The sequence below is a fragment of the Aplidium turbinatum genome, chromosome 3 (assembly GCF_918807975.1).
Source record: "Aplidium turbinatum chromosome 3, kaAplTurb1.1, whole genome shotgun sequence".
Classification (NCBI taxonomy): domain Eukaryota; kingdom Metazoa; phylum Chordata; class Ascidiacea; order Aplousobranchia; family Polyclinidae; genus Aplidium; species Aplidium turbinatum.
Genome location: NC_137474.1, coordinates 17,164,705 through 17,185,627, shown reverse-complemented (window position 1 = coordinate 17,185,627; position 20,923 = coordinate 17,164,705). Strand labels below are relative to the sequence as shown.

The following is a 20,923-nucleotide window of genomic DNA, read 5'->3' as shown; positions in this document are numbered from 1 at the left end:
TGCAAACTTTCCATCATCTTCTTTATAAGCTGCTACCAATCCAAATTGCTGTATTTTACGCCAAACACATTGCTGTAAATGGAAAAAGCAGCCCGTCAGTGAAGTTGCGGGAAAATTGTCTTAAATGGCATTGATTGCAGCCTTCTCAAAGTCTGTCATCCAGAACATTGGATTTATTTGAGGTCGAAGGTTTTTTATAGCCTGCAAAAGTCGACAATAGGTTTGAGCAGCTTTGTTCGGAAGAAGAGCATAGACAAGAGGTACAATTGTGCCTAATTCAATAGCATGGATGGTATATAGCTGTTGAAAGAGATGGCTTGGAGCTGTGCTAAACGCTCCATCAGAGAAATAGCTTTGACTCTGAGAGAGAAGTTCAAGGTTAGCCTACGCTGGGTACTGAAGATGCATATGCTATCATTTCCAGGCCCAGAATCATAAAGCAGAAACACAGTAGCCTACCATCATCCAATTTCTTGAATTCTAATGGAATTACCAGTTCTTCAGCATTTGACGGCTCCACAGGAATATTTTGTACCTGCCTTCTGGCTCGCTGAATGCTGCGTGTCAAAACACGTTCCTCAGGAATTTGAGCTGCTGCATTTGGATGCAAATCTCAAATCTGCTGTTGCCGCCGTAATGATTTGCTGAGTTGTAGCGTAAGACGTTGCTGCTTGCAACTTAACCTGGGCACAAACGTCCAAAACCTGCTTACGCTGACCATTTGGAGCGTGGTTATGTTCTCCAACAAATTTCACTGCCTTTTCATTGCAGACATGCATTCTTGCTTTGCACTTATTTTCCTTCCAATACTCTTCACACAACCAGAAGCTTAACCCAGGGGCTCCGGACACTTCCTGAGAGTGGGGGGGTAATTTAAGCAGGGACGGGAACAATCTTTTGACATCGACGAGGGCTTATTGGATTATCACATATACTTCCGTAAGGTCGCTCCTCAGACCCCGTTCGCATTACTGAAAGTGTGGTGATATTTATTTAGGTTACATTTAACGTATAAGAATGTTTTGTTTATCAGTTGAATTAAAATTAATGCTGTCGGACTATCTGACTCCATGAAATAATTTCCACACAATTATTGTTATTCGAATTATAATTTTAAGTTATCAGAAGGTGTTCGACTGTTCGTATAATATTGTAGGTCTATAACACAAATTGAATTTAAACATTACAGAATAGTGAAATTGTAGAACAGGGAAACATTAAGCTATTACGAATTATTACATTTTTAACTAAACAATAAATTTAATGTTTTCTGAGAGCTGAACTGGTCTAACTGGACTGGTTTGATGTGAGCTCGCGTCAAAGGACGAACAAACCATTTTATTTTGTGTTCTTCTTTTCTTCGGGAGCAGTTTACATGGAAAATTACAGAAACACTAGGAAATAAATTTAAGTTAAAGTAGTTTACTTTAGTAAAAGAAAGAAAAACTTATAGTGTTCTGTGGCGTTTCGAGCTTTCCGAATCGAACCAGGCTTTGTGCGTCACTGCCAGTAAATGTGCTCTGGTGATTTCTCCTGAAAGTAATAAAAAGACAGGGTGCGTAGTTGGTGCTGAATTGGTGTTGTTGGATATGATTTCAGCTTAATTTAGTATCCAAACGACGATACCAGCCAGTACAAATAAACTACCGTACCGTAGCGTTACGCAACGCTTTGCTTGACCCCCCCCCCGATGTGACGCTAACGTAACGCTTTTCATAAACCCCCCTCCCCCTCGATAGCGTTACGTAATATTTGAACGGTCCCTTACTGCATTCCTGTTTTCGTACTGTAGCTTACTGTTAAATTTGGTATGCATATTGTTTTTTATGTTGACGTTGTAGCCTATATAATTGCCTATTATACTTGCGTTCAACTCCGACACCGTTCCATGTCAAATAAGCTATGACACCACACGGGTGTGGCAGACTTGATGACCAGTTCGGTCCTTCTGCCACACCCATCATCATCAGCAAACAACCTAACTCACAGTGTAATCTTATTGTTTTTTTCACATGTGCTGATGATGCAAAATAAAAGAACTTCTTCTCCTACACTCAATATTAGTGACGACAACATTGTCTATGGAAAGACTGAAGCAGACCACAAGAATCTTGATGCTTTATTGCAGGGTTACTCAACTAATGTTAACAAAAGTCCAGTTTGTCAAGTAGAATATTTTTAGCGGTCCGGTGAATAAGTTATTTTACACACAACCACGAATTAAACTATCTGTACCAAACCACTTTTAGGTAAAATTAGAGATGTACCAATACCAATATTTTGGCCGATATCACTTTTTTAGGCCGATAGGCCTACCGATTAAACCGTCTAACTTTTTGGAAATTTTTTTTTATTTGTGCACACCCCTTTAATCTTTGCATTTGCCTGAAAAAAACTTTCTGACAAAATTTTGAGTGAATCCACCAACATTTAGTGACCTCTCACAGCGTTTTTATGTTCTCATAATTGGGTCATTCCATATCAAAACAGCCAATATGAAGGTATCTTGTACATGGTACCTCTCAGATTTTGCTGAAAAGTTGTCATACTATGCCTTAGGCTACCAAACGAAAAAACAGTTAACAGAGATCTTACGAGGGTCTGAAAACACTATCAGGCAAAAATGGCCCTTTTTACCTCCTCTGTTTAGAGCCCCAAATGACCAAGTAGGCATTTTATGGTCATGCTGAACCTACTTATTTTCACTTTCATGATAAATTATTGTTGAACTTTCTCTGACCTACATTACGGAGATTATTTGCCAAAAATGTTACGTTTTAAAGACATAAAATTTATAGTGAAGGAGTTTGATAATCAAAGATTTTATTTCATGAAATGAAAGAATAAATGTATGTTTGTCTGGTATAAATTTCAGCATGACCATAAAATGCCCACGTAGAAATATGTTTAAAGAAGCTCTGAAACGTGGCAATAAAGTTATTCTTCCAAAAGCTCTAGGTATACACACCAAATCAATACTCAGAAGGTCCGGATTCGGACCGCCAGTTGAGTAGCCTTTTTATTGCAACGATTGTGAGAAAAGAATCTCACTCTGAAGAAAAAAAATTGAATTTAACAAAACAAAATTGGAATTTTGTGGAACATTTTCTGACAAAGGCATTTCTGTACAAGACACCAAAATAAATGCTATAAAAAATGCTGCAACGCCAAAATCAGTTAGTGAAGTGCGAAGTCATTATCATCATAATCCATCGTCGGTTTGTTCCCCACTAGCGGGGGTGGCCGATTGTCTCCGCGCAGCAATTGTCTTAATCCCTTCTCTCCATTTCACCCTGTCCCTTGCATCTTCCTCCTTCAGTCCGACTTTTTTAAACTCATCCTTCACTTGTTGTTTCCACGTTCTTCTTGGACGACCGCGTTTCCTCATCCCATCCACCTTTAGATCTAGTGCCTTTCTAAGAAAACTTCCTTCCTCCCTCCTTATCACATGTCCATACCATCTTACTCCATTTGCCCTTGCCAGTTGGTCTATGGTCTCTCTCATCTCTAGCATATCCAACAATTCTTCAGTCCTTTTTTTCCTTCTCGTTTTCACCCCACACATTGCTCTCACCATTGACCTTTCCGTTCTTCTCAGCACTCTCTCTCAATACCCATGTCTCGCTACCATATAGCATTGCAGGCGCACACAGCTCCGATATACTTTTCCTTTCATCCTTAGTGAAAATTTTCTGCCATACAACATTTCCCCACATTCCCTGAACTTTGCCCACCCCAATCTTGCCCTTGTTGTCACCGCTGCTTCACATCCATCACCTCCATTTATCCGATCACCCAGATAACAGAAGTCTGTCACTGTTTCGATGCCATGGCAGAACTCATCATCATGGCCTTCCACTTCATTCTTTCCTTTATTGCATTTCCCACAAACAAAACACTTCGCCAATCTTGTTGCGGCTCTCTTGACATTAGCACATCTTGCATGTACCCACTTTCCACATTCCTTGCATTGCATTGAATTTCTCATCACTCTCTTGCCACATATTCCACAGGGATCTACTTTGCTCTCAACAACTGTTCCTTCTGCTCCACTCACCATCACTTTTGTTTTTTCAAGATTCACCTTCATACCCTTGGTTTCAAATGCTTCTTTCCATTTCTCAAACTTTCTCTCCATTCCCTCCATAGGCTACTATTACTTGTCAAGACCAGGTCGTCTGCATACAAAATTTCACTCAATAAGCCCTCACTCACTCCTTCAGTTACAACGTCAACCACAATAGCAAATATCAGAGGTGACAAAACTGATCCCTGGTGTACACCAACCTTCACAGAAAACTCGTTTGAATAATTTGATCCAACTCTCACTTTTGTTCTTGCATCCTCATACATAGACATCACAGCTCTCACTAATACCTCCGGTATACCTCTTTTCCTCATTGCCCATTCCATCACTTTCCTTGGTACTCTGTCAAATGCCTTTTCTAAGTCGACGAAACACATGTATAGTTTTCTCTGCTTCTCTCGGTATTCCTCCTGCATTCTTTTCAATATAAACAGAGCATCCACTGTACCTTTTCCTGGCATAAATCCAAACTGCATATCATTTAATTTCACCAATGTTCTTAACCTCTTTTCTAGTATTCGCTCCACAATTTTCATTCCATGCTCTAGTAGTTTTACACCTCTATATGCACTGCAACTTCTCACATCCCCTTTTCTCTTGAACAGTGGAACAACAATACTATGCTTCCACTCCTCCGGCATTCCCTCTCCATCTAATACCCTTTGGCTAAGTTGTAGCATTACTTCAATTCCCAACTCTCCACTTGCTTTTATCATCTCTACGCTCACTTCTGATGGACCAGCTGCTTTATGCAGTTTCATTTGTCCCATTGCTTCCACCACTTCATCACGAGTAACCTTTTCCACTGGACCCTCCACTAGATCAACCTCTGTCATATGATCCCATACATTCTCCTTATTCATAACATTTTCCATATGTTCCTTCCACATTTCTCCTCTGCTTTCCGGGCTGAAATGCAACTTCCCATCTCCACTCCTTATACATCTTCCCCCTACAATATCTTTCCCATCCTTTTTCATTTGCTTTATGAGTCTAAATACTTTGTTTTGGCTTTCCCCCATTTTATTAAGTTCCTCCTCAGCACCATTCTTCATAGCTCTTGCAACAACCCTCTTTGCCTTCTTTTTCATACTCTTATACTTCTTTTTATTCTCTTCTGACCCATTTTTGCGCCACTGCTTGTATGCATCTCTTTTCTGTGAAAATCGCATGCTTCACCTCCTCATCCCACCACCATGTGTCTCCACGATCCCTCCTCACTTTCTTTTTCCCACATACTTCATCACATGCTGCTAGGACACCTTTCTGAAATGAAGCCCACAAGTCCTGCGCACTCATGTTTACCAGCTCTTTTGCTCTTGGCAAGTCCACTAGGATTACAAAACTATTGTGCAAGGGTAATCAGAAACTTTTCAACAATCCCTCAACCGTTCCGAGAGTTGACACATCAGAACACAGAGTGGAAATGGACTGCTGTACATGAAGATTGATAAAGTACATCATGATGATGTACATCATCCAAGCCTCCAGCAAGAATTGAGCGTTGGAATTTAAGATTGCAACCCTACAATTTCGTTGTGACGTATAAACCGGAAAAAGACAACCCTGCTGACTACATCTCTCAACATCCCGCGGGAAGCACGCATTGCACTCCATTGTGTGATGCGACTGAACATTGAACAATATGTGATTGTGAACTTTATTTCTCAATCAGCAATTCCACTAGCAATGACAATTGATGATGTCACAAATGTTGTCAAAGGTGACGACACAATGCAGAAAATCATTAACATCATCAAAAGCAACACATGGAGATCAGCTATAAAGAACCCAGATCAAGACATCAAGCCACACATTCCCATCAGGAACGAGCTGGCATTAACAAACTCAGACTTACTTCTTAAACAAAACAAAATTGTTATGCCGCGAGTGTTGGAAAAACAAGCCATAACTGTTGCACACCAAGGACATCGTGAAAACAAAAGCATTGATTCGAGAAAAAGTTTGGTTTCCTGGCATTGACAAAACTGTTGAAAACGCTGTTAAAAATGCATTTATTGCCAAGCTGCAACTGTTTAAAACACTGTAGAACCATTAAAAATGTCACCATTACCTAACGCACCATGCAGTGCCGGTCTTTGGGGTGTGCGAACCGTGCGATCGCACAGGGCCTGCAAATTAGGGGGCCCGCAATTTACTCAGAAAATGCAGTAATTTTTGTCATTTGCAATGGAAAAATTCAACAAGTGAATTCAACGAAGGAATTAGCAACAAGAAAACATAGAAAAACAACCTATTTCGTCCCCTGACAAGATCAAGAAAAGAACAACTTTTAGCCGAAATCGCTGATCGGAGTTGCCGCAAACATTTCAAATTTCTCTCGATCTTTTCAGGGGACGAAATAGGTTGGAATTCGATTTTGTTGACAGCGGATAAACGTGTCCAGTCTGAGCAGCTATCTCGGCGAACACACGAGATTTAACTTCGATCGTCATGTTTAATCACTTTATGTTGATAATTCTTCACTCTGAAAGGCCTTCATTGAACCATTAAAGAGTCAAAGCGTCCTGTAGCTGCCCAATACACAACATAACTGATTAACTTCCACCGAACGAGGTCGTGTGGCTTCTTGCGTCACAATGCTCTGGGCAGGAGTCGGAAAACTTCTGCACTAACGCACTCGTATTCATTCTCACTTATAAAATTTTTCCTGGGCCTTTTCTTTCTTACTGTAATACCAAAACTTAGCCTACCGGTACTCGTATAATTTCGAGGGCTAAATAACAGAACGAGCTAAGTCCATTTTGCATTTTTTGTGGTTAGATACTGAAAAGTGTTTCTCAAGCCCGTATTTTTACTGACAGAAAGAGCTAAGTTCTAGCCTGAACAGGTTTCTCAGAACTGACTGCTCATTTTAAACTAAGTCCAGAGGGCTATACGACACAATGAGCTACTGCTACATAGCTCATTGTGCCGCTTCTGCATCTATACCATCTCTATTGACAAAATGAGCTAATGTGACATAGCTCATTTTGTCATCATTGCCGTCACAGGTCCAAAATATAGTCACACAGTAAAAGAGTGGTTTGACTTCAAATTTAAAATGCCATTTTCTCAAAACTACTTTTGGGTGACTTGGCTCGTTCTGTCATTTAACCCTCGATTTGTAACCAACCTTGCCTTATCAATATTACTCGGAGATCAAAGACAGACATTGCGATGCAACTTGAACTAAATTGCGCTGATTAGTGTAGAAGTAGGTAGGCCTACTCTCATCCATTCTTAGCGAAGAATTCACCGTTTTATGCTGATTTAATGTCATCAAACGTTGAAGCAACCTAAAAATCCAAAGCTTTTCTGCTTAAATGGAAGCTAAGGGATACAGTATTAACATTTTCTAGATGCACCCTAGAATGTGCTGGAAATTACATTCTCTCAACAATTGTTCGTGCTATGCAATCACGTCAGGGTTAGAAATGTTTGAAGGCCTACTAAATGAAAATTTCAAATCGGAATAAAGCATTAAAATGAGTAAACTGAACATTCAAGAATACAATTTCAAAAACAATTACCGAAAAAAAATTGTTTTCAATGGCGCTGGCAAGGCCCAAAGTCCAGTCTTTCATTTATTTTCAAAATGACCAAAACGTGCAAACACTGCTCGAGAATACGTAACAAAAGACAGCAATAACAAAAGCCACGATACCACATCTGATGTTTTGAGCAAACTGTCTGCTGTTTTGACGTTGAAATGTGCTGTTTTGATGTACATACATACTTAGCCTACAGTCAAATCGCCGGCAGTAACAATTATTGCGTGATCAGCAGATTGCGAGTCTTTTGTGACGTAGACTGTACAGTCGCACGCTTTGTTGCTCAGGCTCAATCTCGTTTTGAAAGCTCTGACAAAAGCACGCGCACAATGGTGGTCAGACCGCAATGGGGCAAAATTTTATTGAAAATTGTTTTATGGTAACATGTTAAATACAAAGAACGTGGAAAATCGCCAAGTCAGGTTTTTCCTTTAGTAGCCTACCCCTTTAAGGATTCAACCTATTTCGTACCAGGGTTAGGGTACGAAATCGAGGTGCGAATTGTTCAGGGGACGAAATAGGTTGCATCCAGACTCAACATAGACATACAGACATAGCTTTATTTCCGAAAAATGCCAAAAAAAACATGATCTTATCCTTTTGCTATGCCACCGGACAGCACCATTTTACAGTAATATTCATACCCAAATTTTTGTTGAACATGCTCTCAAAATGCCCCAAAATCAAAGTAATTTTTCTGGTGGAGACCCCCAGACCCTCTGCCGCTAGTGGTCGCCTTTGACAAACACACTGCCAGAGTTCGCCCGCCGACCGTTAAACCACCCCCCTTTCCCCTTTCAAAATACCTAGCTACGCTACTGAATTGGATCATTGTCATTGGGGCCCGCAAAGTATATTCTGCACAGGGCCCGAAATACCCTAAGACCGTCACTGCACCATGGACTGAACTGTGTATTGATTTTCTGGATCGTATAATACTGGTAAATACTTGCTAGTCATTGTCGATGAGTATTTGCGATTTCCTGTTGTAGAATTCGTCAATTCTCCCAAACCTTCATCTGTGATACAGATAAATCATCAGATACAGACAAATTTTCTCTATGTTTGGAATTCCACTTGTGCTTAAATCAGATAATGGCCCGCCATTCAATAGTTTCGATTTTAAGCAATTTGCCCAACGCTTAGGTTTCAAACATCGAATTTCCTTGTGGCCGAAAAGCAACAGCGAAGCTGAACGCTTAGCAAATCTGTTCACATTTCAAATGTTCAACACAATTCATGGCAATCTAACTTGAATAATCTTTTAAGAAATTATCGAGCTACGCCACACTGCACGATCAGAACAAGTCTCGCCGAACTCTTGTTTGAGAGGAAAGCTCATATTACTATTCCTCAAGCGCTCACTACTGTAAATGACCAATCGTTGAGAAAGACACTCGTGCAAAATGCAAAAATATGCAGACAAACGTACACATGCTAAAAAATGTGATATTTCAATTGGTGACTTGGTTTTGTTAAAAGTTTAAAGAGAAAGTAAAATATCACTCCCTTATGGATTGCATCCTTACAAAGTGACCAACATAAATGGTTCGATGATCACTGCAAAAAAGGATCTCATGTGGTCACAAGAAACTCTTCATTCTTCAAACCAGTCACAAATGACCTTTGTGCAGATTGATCAGCATTTTTGCTTAATTCTTGTTCTGTGAAAAACTGCAATTCGAGTAAGCAACGTTTTGTTACCATCAGACTAGAAAATAGAGACAACCATCGTACTCGTTACATAAAAAGCATACCCCTTCAACCTTCATAAATAAAAAACATTCATTTGTGAAAATCCACGCTCACACTCGCTCAATGAAATTGCATTGGATTTTAGTGAGGTATCAAATTTTGAAGACTCTGGAATATTTTTTTCGTAATGACATATTCACAAAGTCCCCTCACAGCTTCGCAATCCTACTAAGCTCAATCTCTTTGCCACTTCAATGATTTCGTTTTCTCCGTGTGTCATTACTGTGTCCTCTGGCCAAGTAGGTGGATCAAGTATTTTGCAGGCGTTAATAAATGACGAGTCTGTTGAATTCAACAAGCGATCTTGGATGGAACTTCCTAAGTGATGATAGAAGATGTGGGGATTGATTGGCGGGCTATTTCTGCAGTTGTTTATATTTACTGCAATTATAAAATATTGGAATGTAAACATCAGGGTGTGGCGCTAGGACAGTCAAGCTGCCTCAAGGTTGCACAATAACGGATTAAATGAATGATACAAATTACGAACACCATCTTAAAGCTACTCTGAACAGGGAAAAGCATAATAAGAGCTTAAAATATTTGAGATTTCGGAACGCCGTTTGGGCTGAAATCCAGCCCTGGTTATAAGCAAATATTTTGTTAGGCAATTAGGCATATTAGTTATGATACACATCAAAATTGATCAACCTACTAGATATTCAGAACCCGGCTGCTGTAAAACCTAAAACAAAATTCAAACAAAAACACAAAACACTTTAAAATATTGCACCAGTGATCGCATTGGAGGTAGATAGCCTACATAACATACTACCTACCTAAGTAGGTTTGTTTCATTCAGTACACTATGATTTCATTTTTTTTGTGACAGGAAATTTATTCCCGTGGCCAGGAATAATCCAATCAGCAATAGAAAGTATATAGTTACGACTATGTTGTTGTTGTACAATGTTTGAGCTAATGTCTTGCCATATGGAAGGGTCTTTCATATCATGATCATTTTCAAATATATCTCCAGCTATCACTGTCACTTCGTTTTTGGAAGGGTCACTGACAACTACAGACACATCTGAGCAAGTATGACCTGGAGTTGAAACAACATAGGGAGTAGACTCAGAAGGATTATCTGACAAATAATATCTGCACTTTCCATGGGGACCAGTACCATGAAAATTGAAGTTTTTATAAACATTACTTTGAAATATATCTTCTCCCACAACAAATTTAGCATTGACAAACAGATTTAAATTACCTATATGATCAGAGTGACCATGTGTGCAAACAACTGTGTCAATGTCTTTTGTCTCCATGCCTACGACTTTCAAATCTTTAAGTAATTTTTCAGCATTCCAAGGCCCGCTTGTATCTACAAGGATTGTAGGAATATTATCTCCAGTGATTAAGGAAACAGTGCAATCTGCAATGAAGGTTTTTCCGTCTTTGTTTTCTCGGTTATATCCAGTTTGCAAAATCTGAACTTTAGCCATTATTTTTGCAATGATGTAAATTTCACTTCAATTAATTCAGCTAAAGTCACATCATACGGTATTAGACAGAAACACAACTAAAGGAAATAGTTGAAAGTATGTCAGTCTCAAAAACACAAGAAGGTATTACTGTGTATATATAACTTATATATAGGTATAAAACCATTAGCAGTTGAATTCTTAAACTTCTTGAAATTTTCATCTCACAGTACCAAAACATTGAGAAAGCAATATACTGGTGAACTATAGCGTACTTTCTGAAAAATTGTATGAAATTGGACACTATGGACAGTGCCAGATTTTGTTGTAACAGCAAGTACAAGTCAATTTCGAAAATATGGTACACACGTAAGTTAATTAAACGTATACTATGCCTCATTGCAATACTTTTCGAGTCTAGTGGCAGATTAAAAACAAAAAGTCAAGGACGCAAGTTTTATGCAACAACAGTTCAGTCACTATTGAGAAGGAGCGATCTTGCTGACGTCAGAACTACCTGACTACTCACTATAGAACAACAAGTATTGTTACTGGTGTAGCCTCCACACTAGCCATCAACAATTTTGCATCATACTGTACGGTATTTGGTCGCCGGCTTCCTCAAGCCAACATTTTTTCACTCTGTTAGCATTTGAAACCCTTTTTTTCCACTAGCGTTTGTGCGTGAAATTTATTTTTTCTTCACTTGCATTTGCGACATCATTTTACTTTGAGCTGTATGTTGTTGTTTTTTATTTGTGGTATAAAAGTTATCCAACTTTTATTAGACACAACAAACTACCAACAAATAAAAAACAACAACATACAACTCAAAGTAAAATGATGTCGCAATATTGCCTATGTATATACTGTGTTGATACAATGGTCAATACGCTCAGTGGCTAATAGCCTACGTACTTTACGTAGGTTAGAAACTGTTCAAAAATAAGCATGTGTGATGCCCTCGAAGAGATGCTAGAACCGTAGTTTTAGTTAAGAAACGTCATCGTCTTGTGTCTGTCACCTGGTTGAATGTTGTGTACCCTGGCAGTGCTGCAATGCCATACATTTCATGTCTTACACATAGGACACTAATTGTCAACATAATGCTTCTCCATACCACGTTTACACTTTTAAGAAATCCAGTTGGGACTCACGTTGTGTCCTCCTCAATGGTGAGTCCCAATAATAAAATAGAAATCTGACTAATGACAACACAGACGCTCAGACAAGTCAAGATTAATATGGGCTAGAGAATGAATTAAGTGGCCACTACAAACAACACCAATGAAAGAAGATAAGACAGAACAAAAAGTGTTTATAATATATTATTAATTGTAACAAGGGAATAAATAAAAAACCAAAGTAAAATCATGTTTTCAAAAGTTTGTTAATTAATGTCATGTTTTTGTGTTCACTAAGGTAAGAACAACATAAACAAAACCCTGAAACATTATTTACAGTTGTGTTTAAATGCATGGCTTCCAAGTAGGTGTAGAGCTAGTCTTTGAATTTTTATAGTTCGACGCTCAATCTTTTTGCAAAATATTTATGAAGCAATTATGTCCCATCGACATGTGAGAGGCTTTGCTTTGTTCATGAAAAAAGGTTGCAAATTCAAGTGTAGAGCAAAAAGTTTCAACTATAATACAGATGGAGTGGAGAAGTATTGGCTTCTAGAAGCTGGTGACTAAACATAGCCTACGGCGTGGTAGTTTCGGAGGCCATTTAATGACTTCTCGGCAACCATGGCCACCTGGAGCTTAGAGGCCTGGCATGACTAGTGAAACATTAGGGAAGTGTAAGATAGGTCGACTAAATACAAGCACTAATTTAGATAGATTGAAATAACTCTAAAAGTCAAGCAAAAGTTGAGGTAATATTTTTTCAATGTGTTCAACTTCGCAAACAGAAGCATCTTCATTTAAAGTTTGCTCGGCTGCTCTTGAAGCTGCTTCAGCCACAAATAGACGTAATAGCTCTGCACACATTTTAGCTGATATGTCTTTGCTTGAAAACTTTAAAGATGCAGAGTCTTTGAAATGTCTTTGTAATAACTTTACAATAAATTCCGGTTTAAAACCCACAGGATCATCAGAAGCCATGACAGAAAAAAATTTGCAGTCTACAACAGAATTACCAAAATAATGCACACATAAAAAATTTGATCTGCAACATACAAGTTTTAAATCTTTAAAAACAATTGTAATAAACACCAAGTACTTGTAAGCAGTAGCCTGTTATGGAATCATGTTAGACATTCCACAATAAAATATCAAAATGGTTCATATTTCTTTGATATATTTATAACTTTGATATTTTTTTCACGCAAATGTTGAATGTTTATCATAACTTAGTTATCAACACAGGTGCAAAGTATTACAATAATAAATGATAAAAAAATGATATCTTGCTTAGCGAATTTGATAACTTGATGATCAACAATCAATGTGAACTCCAGAGATAGAGAATTCATGAAATAAAAGCTTGAAAATTTATGACTTCATTGTGTTGAGTACCGTATTTGGTCAATAATAATTATATATACAAGTAGAGAACTAGGCTTATATATAACAGGGATAAAGCAAGATCAATTACTTTTAACAGAGGTAACACAAAATTTAGAAAAAATTAACATTGAGATTTATTGAAAATTACACTTTTTGACTAGCAAAAATACCAAAATTACCCTTTTTGAAAGTACTTTTTGAAGAATTTGTACTGCTGAAATTATCTCAAGTAAGCTTTCTGAAACATGCAGAAACATAACTTTGTATCCTGCATAAACTCTTTTAAAATTCATCACAAAAATACAACGCACAAAAACAAGGTCTATGACATTTCAGAACAGCTGATTTGTTGCAGGAGATTCCCTCTACATTAATAGTCATCACATGAACAAGGTCCTTATATAAGTTTGCCACGTTTGACTGGTGAAACAACATGGATCAGTCGTACGAACAGGTTACTTTACACCAGAAGAGTGTATTATGGTTTTAAATTCAATGACATGTGACACTGACAGTCTCATCCAATTTTTGATGACATATTGACATTAATCATGTTAAATTGCCTATCCCAACATCACATACTGGTATCACACAGGAGTCATGACTATGAGTGAGAACTTTAAAATAACAGATATGCCTATCTTCTCTTATAATTTCAAAAGCAGTTAATAGTTTCTAAAAACCTTTCCAGGCTGTTTCATCCTAAGTCCCTCAGTAACATCAATGGCTTTTTATTCAAATGGAATCTCTTTGATCAAATAGAAAATATTTAATTCTATTTAAATAAGAACCTTCTGATAATCCCAAATAAAGATGAAACAAGTTTTTAAAGACTAATAACTGCATTTGATGTATTAATTTGCTCTGCTTCACTTTTTGCTTGGCGTTGAGCACTTTTTTGTAGTATATATAATATATTTTTAACGGTATTTATGGTCTAACAACTTCACAAATGTTATTTCTAAAGTAAAAGCATTCAAACTGAAAAAGAACCCCATCTCACTTGCATACAATTAAATAATGTGCATGCATAGATTCCTCACCATTCGTGGGGATCAGGTGTTTTAACGTTGTAATGTGTATTTTATGATAAATATGCTTCAGAGACAAAACAGGAATTTAAAAGATATTGTACAACATTATAAACAACTGTTTTGTGATGACATAAATTTGACTCAGAACAAAACAGATTTCAAAGTAAAAACATAACTTCACATGTAAAGTATCATACAGTATGTATATATCCATAGGCGTCGAAATAGGGTGGGCGGCGCCCGCCCTGCCATGAAACGAGGGTGGGCAAAATATGTTTCGCCCACCCTGTTTTCATGACACTTATGAAGTGGTTGTTACAAATATTTCCGTTTTTATTAAATGCTGAATTATCCAACCAACTGCAGTGCAACTTCTTGTTTTATGCTATGTCTCTCTATGTATGTCTAGGTATCCGTCAGAACAAAGCAATTCCACAACACGCTGCGTTGAAAAAAAGGCGGTAATCACTGCATTGTTGTTGCTACGGCAACTGCCACACGCTGGCAACTCCTGGTGAGAGAAAGCCACGTTTCATCTTTTCTCCAAATGGTTTCACTTTGGTTACGTCACAATTAAACTTCAGTTCGGAATCAGCGTAAGGGAATATGACATCATAATGAACATGACAATAAAATCACCGATACAAACTAAAGACGTACTGAAACAATTGCTTTTTACAAATGAAATCTTTCCTCACAAACTTGTTGCTGGGTACAAATTGGGGCACGGCGTGATGTTGTCATTTTATTTTGAAAAGTTAAACATGAAGCAAAGTCAAATATCTATTCATGCATTCTTAAAACCAGCTTCCAAAAGGCATCAAGCTGATAACGCTGAAAAATCCACGTCCGGCACGAATGAACGTAGAGATGACATCGATGAAGACTGTTGTTTTTTTCGCTGAGACTTTTCCATCATTTGTCCGAAATGACTTGAAAAAATTCGGTCATTTTTTATTAATTTTGGTCATTGTTTCTGATGAAAATATTTTCTTTCAAGTAGCTGATACAAACCAAAATTTGCACTTCCTGACTAGCTACAACATTAAGTTTCGCTGAGAAAGGTTGTTTTTTTTTCGTACATTTTGGCCGAATTGACTATATTTTTTTCGGACATTTTTCTAAAAAATTGGTCAATGATCGATAAATGACCGAAAAAAAACCCAGGATGAAGAAAGCAGTGCTTCAAGGATGGACAGTGGTGAAGCCAATGTCTCAGGCAATGTACCGGTCCAGTAGTTTGCAGAAGACAGCATGAGCCATGGATTTCTACCTGCTCCATTTGACGTTAGCATGCTGCCAGATCAGCTTCCGGCTCGGGAAGGTCGTGTGTTGCAAAGGAAGCTTTTTTCCGAATTCCAGTGGATGCGTCTTAACCCTGATGGTACTTGTTACTGTAGCTGCTGTTTGTGGGCCTAGGAAAACAATCAGTTATCTGCCACAGACCAACGGAAGTTATACAGCAGCAATATCCGCACAGTCAGCAGTCACCTGTCCGAACATTTTGCGGCAAATTCAAAAGCGTCACTTTAAAGATAACAGGTCACGCTTTTTAGGTAGCAAAGGAAAACATAAAATAAGTTTGTTTAGTTTAGCAGCGCTCATAAGATCGCAAGGCGCAAGAAAGCAAACATCAAATCTATTAAAGCTTAATTGCTGCAGCGACGCTAAACGCAGTCTTTGTGAGAAAGACTGGCCATTGCAAATTTGTGAACATACAGTAGTAGTAGTAGTCCAGTTTTAATCCGGTGATGTCCCCGTTACCGAGGGTGGCCGGATTCACCTCCAAGTGCCGCAATCGTCTTCACACCCTGCCTCCACATCGATACACATTCAATGAAATCTGTTTGAAAACTCTCGCCCACCCAAAATTCCTCTCTTCTAAGAAAAAATCGACGCCTATGTATATTGTATATATCTAATCAAAAAAATATGAATACTTTTAGGCCAATGTGTTTTTGATTAGTGTTAAACGCAGCACACAGGTCTTTAAAAAAACATAATTTACTGATTGTTTTGAAAATATGGGTATGTTGAAGAGTACTGTTGATCATGGGTAGAAGAAACAAACTGCCTTATTTCAGGCATGCTGGAGTCTGAAGTGTTTTGGCACACTGTATTAAACTGAGCTGATTAAAGTGGAACAGACAGACGAGCCTTTATTGCAAGCAACTGATCTCGACGATGTGTCATTTTTTCCACAGCTTTTTCTAACTGGCTATTCTTCTCTTTCATATCTTGGAGAGAATGTAAAAGCTGCGATACATCAGGAGAAGTTCCAAAATCTTGAAAAAATTTCATGAGATCTCTTTTTTGGTGGTCGATCATTTCTTCTATAGCTGTCAATCCATCACACTTTTTAAAGTGAGTCGTTGGAACAGGCTTAGTTTCACCTATGTCGGAAGGGTGAGATGGTTCAATGCTAGAAACACCAAATGAAGATAAAGACACAACACTATGTTTAGGAGCCATTGCGTAACCAACATCCTCAAGCAGAGATGAATCAACACCATGTCTAGGTTTTTCTGCTTTTATTGGGTGGTTGGGGGAGACAAGTTTCATTTTTTTAGGTTTAATTTTTTTTCCTTCCTTGTCACTAGCTTTTATATTTTTTCTTTTGTTTTTTTTGCTTCCTTCTTCCTTTTGAGATAGAGATTTCTGTTTATCTTCATCATCCACAATTGTTTGCTGTGCCTTTTTAAGTGCTGATGAAGCCACTTCAGCCAAAGAACACAAAGCTGAAGGAACTGGTTTTTCCCTTAATTTTTCTTGAACCATGGTATGTGCTTTGGACTCTTCTTCCAATTTGCTCACAGGTATTTCATTCTTGTTGGCTTCAGATCTTTTACTATTCTCATGGTTTTCACTGTGTTCAATTTCAGCACATATATGAGGTGATTCAGAATCATCTGTTGGAATTGAAGAATTAGGTTGATTTAAAACTACTTGAGATGTTGTTGAAGACAACTTGTACACTTTTGAAAATGTCAAGTTTTTGAAAGGGTTAGCTTTCTTATGCTTGGATAAATGCTGGCTGCAATACCCACAGTACTTAGTGGTATTGCTACCTCCAGCCTCTTCACACAATAAACCAGACATTTGAGCACATGTAACATGAAAACTCTTGGAGCATCCAGTCTTCGCACAAGTCATGCAAGCTCCTCGTTTCTTTTCATTTTTTTCACTTTCATCACACACACAACAAGGCTTATTGTAACTATCTTCTGGAATTTTCTGCAAAACTATTGGTTCCATTGTAGAAACATTTCCAAATTCAACTTCTGGAATGTACAAAGCACAAACAACATGTGCCCAACTGTTACTATCAGTTTTTTTCAAAGCACCATCTTGATGTGGACATAGATCACACTGCACAGTAACTGGCCTTTTAAAAACTTCACATCTCCGACAAAACCAGGGACCAGATGGAACAGTAACAATCCCATAACAGGCTTGGTGCACAGCTATAGGACAACCCTGGCCATCACAATACACAAGAGGGTTTTCATCCCAGCCCCTCTCATCCAGGCAAATACAACAACCACCTAGCATTGATTTGTCAGAATTACTTTGAGCCATCTGAAAAAATAATTGTTGTTTATCTCATGGTGAGCTGTTTATGCCATAATACATGTGCAAAATGGCATGCGACTTAATGCCATAGTCCAAATAATGTGATCGCAAGCAAGCCTTAAAACAACCAGCGGCACCGCTAAGTAGTGCTTGAATGACCGCCGGTGCTTCCTCTTCAGTCGGCCAAGTTTGGCCACCACTTTCTGTTGTGTTAGTCTCGAATGACCACAAAAACCTCAGTCATCGCTCACGTAGCAGTCCTTGCGTCGCCCAACGGCAGGTACGCGCACAGTGCTGCGTAATTACCATTGCGTGGCGTCTCAGGGCATAACATGTGTTATGCCTTTACACTACATCTCCGCCCAAGCATCGAGGTACTGTAAAGACATCATACAGAAACAGGTGTATAACCACTAGGCTGTACCAAATTTTGGTGACTTTCATTCATAATTATTTTTTGGTCAGATTTTGGTTTTGGGCCTCCTCAATGCTCGTTTCCATGACAACGTGTAAAAAATCACGAAATTGTTATAACTTCACAACCGCTTAAGCTAGATCTAAAATTTTTTTTTTAAAGGCTGCAGAACAGCCAAGTTCCTATCTGTTGTCAATACATTATAAGAGCCTAACTATTGAATTTTTCAAGTAAAATGAAAAAAACATGTTTTTGCCCATTTTTCTGTTAACATAATCTCTGTCATAGCATTTCTTGTACATGGAATTTTACAGTTTTGTTTGGTAAATTTCTATTAAGATACGAGTCATAATAGCCTTTGTTTATTTAAACTTAAGGACAGCTGAATTATCAGTATTCAGCCATGTAATGGATTTCTAGATTGTGCAAAGTGCTGTTTCCAGCATGAGCATCTGTCAAGATCAAGTAACATCTAGACTAAAGGTTAAGTAGTTAAGTAGCAGACAAATATCAAGTAAGCCACAGAGCTCTAACAGAAATTGTATTTGCTAATAAAGTGCTGCATGAAAACTCAAATCAAGTAACTCTTTCAGTTATGACATGCAAACGCCAAAGAGATGCTGTGCGGTCTGCTGCTGGTTCTAAAATACAACAGAACATTAAGCAATCAACTGAGGATCCCAATTCTTTGTTTTTGCTCCAGTGGGATGGCAAAATGCTTGAAGGTGTTCAGCATGTCAATAAAAGTGATGAGCATGTTGCTATCATCCTTCATTCACTTCTCAATCCCACCAATGACACTATATAACAGGAATGTATAACAAAGCAAGTACACTCACTGACTTCAACACCATTCATCATAGCACATGACCAGGGAACTGTGTTCCGAAAGCTAGCGCAACTTACTATTGACACAGCAAACTCGCAGCATCAGGCTAAGACAGATCGTTTAAATCTACCTTGTGAAGTAAGCAACGATCATGCTGCTAAAAGCGAAACTCAATCAAAAGCAAGTACAGCTGAGAATGAGGCCTCACTCATTCAAGCTGAACTCCAGAATTATCCAGCGATTGAAAAAAAATAGTTGGATTTTGTTTTGATACCACTGCAGTTAACACTGGTCTTCGAAACGGTGTTATAGTCAGGCTTCAGCAATATCTGGGAAGGAAACTACTTTTGCTGGCATGTAGACATTATGTGTATGAATTGTGCTGTGGACGTGGTGCAGCATGCAGAAAAGTATTTGGTGAAACAACATCTCCTTCTGAAAAGGCTTTCACTCTGTTGCAGATGAATTGGCACAAAATTAACGTTCACCAGTTTGACCTCTTCGACATCAGTAAATTGCCACGTAATTTACAGCGCCGTTGTGAACAGGTGTCACAGTTTGGTGAAGATTATTTTAAAAGTGGTGAACACTCACGCCTAGTCAGGAAAGATTACAAAGAATTCTTGTGCTTAAGTATTATTTTCTTAGGAGGATCCTTGCCTACAAGCATGTCATTTTCAGTCAATGCTCCAGGTGCCATCTCGCATGCACGCTGGATGTCCAAAGTAATCTATACTTTGAAAATTGCTTTGTTTTCCTCTTCCCTATGCATCAATAACTTACTTGGTAAGGAAATTTTGCAACTGATTCGATGTTTGGCTTTGTTTCTTGTTATGTACCATTTGAAGCCCTGGTTTACTTCTATAGATCCCACTTTTGTCCCAGTAGTGGATTTGGAATTGCACCATACCCTAAAGGCTGACCTAGCCACACTGCAAGCAAGGTCTTCTACAAAACTGGCTAGTACACAGATGACACCAATGTTAGTAGCATACCTAGAAAAATTAGACTGCCATTTATGGTATCTGTCTGAGAGGCTTGTTGTTCTAGCTCTTTTCAGCAATGCTGTCCCAATCAGCGACAAAAATGCAATGGCAAAAGGTCTTCTAAAATGCAAAAAGAACAGCAACAGCAAGCTTTCGTTACAGCAAATGCCAATACTTTCCAACAAGGCAACATTGGCTGACTTGATAGGTCCTGATTCCTGGACACTATCTGATCTCTTAAACGTTGACTGTTCATTTTTGAAAAACGATCCAAGCAGCTGGTACTTGAGCGCACCATACAAGCATGCTCAAGCCTTGGTTCAATCCCTCAATGTGGTAAATGATGCAGCAGAACGTGCATTGGGGTTATTGACTACCTTCAACATTGGCAGAATCACTTTAGATCCACAACAACGACAGATATTGTTCAAAATGGTTTCCGAACAGAGAGGTTCTCAACGTGATGCAGCCACATCTAGTGAAAGAGTAACGAAGAAGAGTCTCTTCAAGATTAAAGCAATATCCAAGTGTTGAAATTAAAAATTGCTGTGACACTGTTGTAAACATATTGTTGATATACATGCGTGAGTGGTTTGATTGTCACAAGGTGGTTAGTCATGTCTAAAGTAATTGCAATATTTATTTTAATGCATATTGAATGATAGTTAAAACATGCTATAGCATGTAGACAACAGTACATGAATTTAAAAGTCTTATCTGTTTACTATCATATAATGTAAAACTGTCATTGTC

The 20,923-nt window shown here is 38.3% G+C and overlaps 2 protein-coding genes across 2 annotated transcripts; both read right to left on the bottom strand.

The window, feature by feature from the left end:
- Positions 1-7,977: 7,977 nt before the first annotated feature.
- On the bottom strand, positions 7,978-12,673 carry LOC145767566 (metallo-beta-lactamase domain-containing protein 1-like). The gene has a single exon (XM_082579412.1). The coding sequence runs from the start codon at positions 10,842-10,844 to the stop codon at positions 10,203-10,205; it is 642 nt and encodes a 213-aa protein (XP_082435538.1). The 5' UTR covers positions 10,845-12,673; the 3' UTR covers positions 7,978-10,202.
- Positions 12,674-12,986: 313 nt separating this feature from the next.
- Positions 12,987-19,480, bottom strand: LOC145767565 (uncharacterized). Its single transcript, XM_082579411.1, has one exon. The coding sequence runs from the start codon at positions 17,944-17,946 to the stop codon at positions 16,501-16,503; it is 1,446 nt and encodes a 481-aa protein (XP_082435537.1). The 5' UTR covers positions 17,947-19,480; the 3' UTR covers positions 12,987-16,500.
- Positions 19,481-20,923: the final 1,443 nt, after the last annotated feature.

What these genes read in the sequence shown, in the direction of transcription:
- LOC145767566 (XM_082579412.1), bottom strand. Translation starts at nt 10,844, where the DNA reads ATGGCTAAAGTTCAGATTTTGCAAACTGGATATAACCGAGAAAACAAA.
- LOC145767565 (XM_082579411.1), bottom strand. Translation starts at nt 17,946, where the DNA reads ATGGCTCAAAGTAATTCTGACAAATCAATGCTAGGTGGTTGTTGTATT.